Source organism: Aedes albopictus, chromosome 2, assembly GCF_035046485.1.
Source record: "Aedes albopictus strain Foshan chromosome 2, AalbF5, whole genome shotgun sequence".
In the NCBI taxonomy this organism is placed as follows: domain Eukaryota; kingdom Metazoa; phylum Arthropoda; class Insecta; order Diptera; family Culicidae; genus Aedes; species Aedes albopictus.
Genome location: NC_085137.1, coordinates 498,028,365 through 498,034,983, shown reverse-complemented (window position 1 = coordinate 498,034,983; position 6,619 = coordinate 498,028,365). Strand labels below are relative to the sequence as shown.

The 6,619-nt window shown below is 37.3% G+C and overlaps 1 protein-coding gene across 1 annotated transcript; it reads left to right on the top strand.

The window, feature by feature from the left end:
- Positions 1-311: 311 nt before the first annotated feature.
- LOC134287490 (uncharacterized) lies at positions 312-756 on the top strand. The gene is made up of 2 exons (XM_062849371.1): positions 312-476; positions 584-756. Exons 1-2 carry the CDS (start codon positions 341-343, stop codon positions 754-756), a joined length of 309 nt encoding a protein of 102 aa, XP_062705355.1. The 5' UTR covers positions 312-340.
- The last annotated feature ends 5,863 nt before the right edge of the window (positions 757-6,619 follow it).

Genomic DNA, 6,619 nt, shown 5'->3' with positions numbered 1-6,619 from the left:
CTATTCTTACAATTCAAACCCCAATCAGTGATGATCGATAAAACATTTATATATTTTTAACAAAACTTGATTTTGTTTTGCTGCATTTTTCCACTCGGGCATTCACATTGCAAGTGGGAGCCATGCACCATCAACAGCGTCAAGCATCCCCAAATCAAACGACAATCATTAGTGCTGGTTCGTTGGGTTCAGATTCATCGTCTTCGTCGTCGTCGACCTGGGGTCCTAATTGGTGCAGTGCCGCGTGTGATAAGTGATTAGTTGGAGATTTTCGGCTCCAAAATCGGTTCTAAAGAGCAGTCAGCAGTGATAGTTTGCGCCAATTAAAAGTCGAGCAGCCATGGAAGAAAGCGTGGAAAGTGTTGCGACTACCACCGCCGGCGGCGGCGGAATCGAGGAGAAGGAAGCGGTGGTGCGGGTGGTGGGCAAGTGGAAGGGCAAAATGAGCAAGTTTCGCATCAGCTACAGTGCACTGGGTATGTCTGAGGAAGCGCGTCCGGTTGTTCGTCGTCCAAGTCGATGACGACGACGGGCGGCGGCGGCGGTTCCAAGGCATTGTTGCGTAATGTTAATTTTCTCACAGAAACGTACGACGGGACGACACCGAGCGCTGGTGGCGGAGGCGGAAACTGTGGCAGCAGCTATGGCGGAGGTCCCAACGGATCCCGGCGGGGGTCCAAGTTTTTCCAGAGGCCACGCTCGATGTCCGCCTGGAGCGACATCAGTCGCAGTAGCATGCGGTTGGATGAGAGGTAAATGGTTGAATATATCAAGCCTAATCCTTATTTTTTATACGATTTTTTTTTCTTAAATTCAGTGAAATCTGTCAGTTTATTTCATAACATATTTTTCGTAATGTTAAATCAAAAAGTAGGTCATCATGGCCATTTTCTCCTATTATTTTGTTTGTAACATTCCTAACCACTCTGAATTGCGTTTGAGTTTGTGTGGTCATTATCATGGGAAGGCATTATTGTAAGCTGGACCATTTGAACAGCGATTATAATTTTTAAGAAATTTTCCGATAAAACACAGACATTTTAGATCTAACGACTTGATCTTTATCAGCATCATTGCAGCATTGCATATCATTTGATTTCAGAATGGCTGAGCAATTCAAGCAATTTCAAGCAATGTTTAAAGTAATTCCTTCGTTGGTCGTTCCTCATAAAAACCCACCTGTTATTCACCAACGAAGGACTGCTAAGTCAGCCTCAGCCTACATTGTTGCTCCAAAGATTGGGAAAACATTTTTTTGCATATAAAAAGCCATGAATGATCCATGAAAAATTGCCAAATGATCTAATGATAACTTTTCAATATTCCAATGAAACAAATCAGAAAACCATAAAGCAGTCATTTGGATCTATATAACATTGTCAAATGCTCCCTTTTTTTGTAAAATTTGTAAATAATCCAGAATTTCATGAACCGCGCCATGAAATGGCTGAAACGATCCATTGAATGATCCATATAGAATAGGAAATGATCTCTAAAAAAATATAAAATGATCCATAAAAAATATGAAAACGATTAATAAAATATATAAAATGATCTATAGAAAACTGGAAAACGATCCATAAAATATAAGAAATAATTTATAAAATTTTGGAAACGATCCATAATTTTTTCGACTTGATCCATAAAATTGAGAAAATGACATGGATCATGGATCCCATAAAACCATGGACATCCTTTTTGTAAAATTCCTAATGTTGGTTTATGGATCAGCGTCCTATTTATAGGACAGATGCCCCGAACGCCCAGCGTCCTATAAATAGGACAGTCTTTTTGATGTGAATATCTCCAGAATTGGCGTAAACAATGCTGCAAAGAATGCGTATTGTCACGATCTGTGAGCATCATTTCCAAGGCGAAAAAAAATGTATTTTCCTGGAATCTTGACAATGGTTAACAATTTACAGTTCATTTCTTCGGCAGAGTTGTTAATAAATACACACTAAAGTCGATGTATGTATGATTGTATGTTTATATGCTTGTATGTTTATATGTTAATATGTTTGTCTATTTGTATATTTATTCATATGTATGTACGTATGTATATATGTATGCCGGAACATGGGCATAACTCTGAAATGCGTCAAGAAATTTCAATCAAATTTGGTATACACATTCCTTAGGTTAGGATGTGGAGGTGGCAGCAGGGGTATTGAAATTCAAGATGGCGGCTAGGTTCCAAGATGGCGGTGAAAACTCCAGAATAATGCTTTTTAACGGCAATGCTCCTTCGGATACTATACAATATGAGTATCTATCGATCGGGCTTCACGAGTAGAACTCAAAAATTGTTATCCGATGCCATTTTGAAATTCAAGATGGCGGACCATATCTAAGATGGCGGCCATGGAAGAGTAGTTTTATCTATAATATCATGCAATATGGGTATTTATCGATCGGGCATGATGAGCAGAAGTCAAAAATCGATATTCAATGTCATTTTGAAATCCAAGATGGCGGACCATATCCAATATGGCGGCTACGGAATGGTAGTTTGAGCTATTCTACCATGCAATATGGGTGTCTATCGATCGGCCTTCATGTGTAGAAGTCAAAAATCGATATTTGAGTCTATTTTGAAATCCAAGATGGCGGATCATATCCAAGATGGCGGCCACAGACTGAGAGTTTGAGCTATGATACCATGCAATATGGGTATCTATCGATCGGGATTCATAAGTAGAACTCAAAAATGAATATTCGACGCCATTTTGAAACCCAAGATGGCAGACCATATTCAAGATGGCGGCCGCGGAATGGTAGTTTGAGATATAATACCATACAATATGGGTATCTACTAGTGTGGGTCATCGGAACCGTTTTCTCAGATCAAAGCTTTTTTGGTTCCGTTTCGGGTCCTGAGTATCTGTGCAAAATTTGAGCACGATCGGTTGTGTCTACACTTTGCGCATTGCAATTGAAATTTGTATGGGATTTTGTATGGGAAAACATACTTTTTTGCATTTTTGTCATAAGTTGAAAAAGTTTGTCTGAAACTTTTTAACCGATACTGTAAAATGATAGCCTAGGATATTCTGAAAAACTTTGTTGAAGACCGCAAAGCGATCCGATGCTTGTGAAAATAGTTATAACCAACGAACCGCATGCATGTGTTTATGTTTTAACATGTAAAGGAATAACAATAGCAACAAAATCATGCTGTTTCGCCAAGCAATGCCAACGCTATAACTTTTTTCACAAGCATCTGATCACTTCGCGGTCTTCGACAAAGTTTTTCAGGATACCCTAGGCTATGTTTTGGCTTTATCGGTTACATGGTTTTAGAAAAATTCGAGCTTGTTATGAGAGAAATGCAAAAAAGTGTGTTTTCCCATGTAAAACCCCATACAAACTTCAATCGCGATGCGCAAAACGTAGACATAACCGATCGTGCTCAAATTTTGCACACTTATTTGGGTCCTGAAATGGGATCAAAAAAGCTTTGATCTGATGGGATACCATTGAATTTTTCATTTTTCCATATAAACGATGACCTACTCTAGTATCTACCGATAGGGCTTAATCAGAAAAAGGGTGGAGGATCATGGTAGATGGTAGGGTAGCGGGTAGGATAAACGGTGGAGCAGACGGTCGAGTAGAGGGTTTGGGTGAAGGATAAAGTAGAGAGAGTGGAGTAGAAGGTTAGGGTAGAGGATAGGGTAGACGGTAGAGAGTAGGGTTGAGGGTAGGAAAAATGTTAGGGTGGAGAGTAGGGTAGACGGTACGATTATGCACAATATGTACTAGAGGGTACGGTAAAGGATAGGGCAGTGGTTATGGTAGATGATAGTTTAGAGGGTTCGGCATATGGTAGAGTTGAAGGTTATGATAGAGCGTAGGATAGAGGGTTGGAACAGAGGGCAAAGATGACAGTAAGGTAGAGGCTAGAGAGTTGGGTGAAGAGTTGAATTGAGATTAGATGAGCTGTGGTTCTTTTTTGAGATACCTTCAAAAATTCTTTCCAGCATTTCTTCAGGCATTCCTTTCGAGAATCTTTTCAGGTTTATTTCCGAGATTCCTTCAGATATTGCTTCCGAGATTGCTGTACGGATTGCTTCGGAGTTCTCTTCAGGGATTTTGGCAGGGGTTGCTTAGGAAAATCCTGAAAGGATTCTTTTATTTATTCATTTCTGCATTCCTTCAGGGATTTGTGCTGGAATTCCTCCAAAGATTCCTTCCAGGATTATTTCTTTTTCCTGTTGTTCCTTAAAGGATTCCTCTCGAAAAAAATATGAAAAAATATATGTTTCTCCCAAGATTTTTTTTCAGGCAATCCTAGATCATAGAGACATCTTCTATGGTTCTTGGCTGGAATGCCTGCTCAGCTTCTGGCCGGCATTCTTGTCATGATCTCTCTAAGGATTCCATCAGGTATTCTTTACGGGATTGTTCAGGAATAACTTCAGGCATTTCGGCCAGAATTGCTTCAGAAAATCCTGATGGGATTCTTGCAGACATTTTAACCAGCATTCTTTCACGGATTTCTTCTTGAATTACTTCACAGATTCATTTTAGTATACTTTCAAAGTGTTTTGTCGAAACATATTCAGAGAATCCTAATGGAATTCTTCCTACGAGCCGGGATTTATACAGCAATTCCTCCCGGGATTTGATCTGTGATTATTTCAGGGATTCCTACCAAGTTTTCAGCTGAGATTCCCTCAGAACTCTATCAGATATGCCTCTCAGAATTCCTTCAGTAAATCCTTCCGGGATTCCTTCGGGGATTTCTACTGGGAATGTTGTTCCCCTCCAGCGTTATGTTTTTCAGACTTTTGTACGTAATTCTATATTTCAATTGGTAGATCGAATAAAATTGAATTTTTGGGTAGTTTATCATTTTTCATGTAGCCGAAAGACACATTATCTTTTCGATGTAACTTTGATAGTGCCCAGAATAACACCATCAAACCCACACATTGTTCACGAATAAAAAATCATGGAGTGGTACACAGAGCCGTAGCGTGGTCCCACGGCGCCCTTGGCAAGCATCCAGATTGGCGCCCCACGACAATTAGACATTATTATTTTGCTAAATTTGTTTATTCAAAGTTATGTGTACGTTTTCGAAGTTTTCAAAGTGTACGAACAGATTTTGCATTTCAAGAATCATACTTAGACCAGCACAATAGTTAAAAATGACATTTCAAATTCTTAAAATGTATGATGCATACATTTCTAAAGGAAATCTTAGTTTTTTTTATTTTATTTTTAAAAATACTGAATTGAATTTCAGGAGCATTCAGAAATCCTCAAACACTTTTACTATTTTTTGGCTATAGCTTCAACTGGTTTTACCAGAATTTCCTAATAACTTCACCACAAGTTTCTTCTGAAGTTCAATCAAAATATTTCTTAGAAAATTTTCAGAAATCATTAGACAAAAATGGATATGAAGTAATACCAGGAGAAATTCCTGAAGGATGAGTTTTTGTTGAAATCTCTGGAAGAATTTTTGCTGGATTCATTGAATGAAATTATGAAAGAGATTGCGGAGGAATTCCTGCATTTATCCGCATGAATAAATGATTAAAATTTTCAAGAAATTTAAGTAAGCATTCTAAATGAAATTTAAGGAGTATTTTTTTGCAGGAATTCATGGAGCAATTCGTAAAGAAATGCCTGATATGCTAATGCCCGTAATAGTTTGTAGAGGACCATTAGAAGAGTTAAAAAAACTTGGCAGAATATTTTAAGGAATCTCTGAAAAAGTTTCTTAAGGAATTTATGGAGGAATTTCTGGAGAAATCTATGAATGGCATTCAGAAGAAAGCTTTGGAGAAATTTAGGATGAAGTCAATCGCAGATTTTCTAACGGAAAACCTGTAGAAATTTCTGAATTATTCCAAATTTATAATTTTATGGAGGAATTTATGAAGACATTCATGAAAAGTTTTCTAGTGAAATTCTAGCAGAAATTTATGGATCAATCCCTCGTAAGCATGATACAGTTTCAAATAAGATTTTATTTCAAAAATTCCTAGAAGAATTTCTGTAATAATTCATTCTCAGAGGGACTTCTGAAGGAATCCCTGAAGTGATTTCTAATGGAATCTCTACAGAATTTTTCATAGGAATCCATGGAGGAATTACTAAAGAAATCTATTGAAGGGTTATTTATTAATCCTTATACACATTTTTTGCAGGAATCCATTGAAGGAAATTATTAAATATCCATGTGTAAATGTCGAGAGGAATCCTTTGACTGATTCCTGAATAAATCCCTAGATAACTTCCTGAAAACCTCCCTGAAGGCATTTCTAAAGGGATTCTTCGAGAATTTTTAGTAAGAATCTCCAGAAAAATTCTTTATTTGCTTTTTTTTAAATAATTTTTAATATAAGATTTTGAGAGAATTTCTGGAGAAATTCTTTGAAATGTTTTTAAAGAAATTTCTTGAGAAAATAGTTTTTGAAAGATTTGCTTAAAGAAGCCCAGCAAAAAATCCGAAGAAATACCTGGTGAAATTTATGAAGAAATTCCCGAAATATTTTATTTGTTTGAAGGGAATGAACAGCGTCGTCTGAATATTTTTCATTTAAAATACTTGTTAAAAACACTCTAAAATATGTCAATAAATAAGTTTCCAGTAATTTTCAGA

Excerpts from the sequence above, each read along its gene's own strand:
- LOC134287490 (XM_062849371.1), top strand. The coding sequence starts at position 341 with ATGGAAGAAAGCGTGGAAAGTGTTGCGACTACCACCGCCGGCGGCGGC. Across the intron at positions 477-583 it reads CATCAGCTACAGTGCACTGG|AAACGTACGACGGGACGACA; the intron begins GTATGTCTGAGG and ends ATTTTCTCACAG.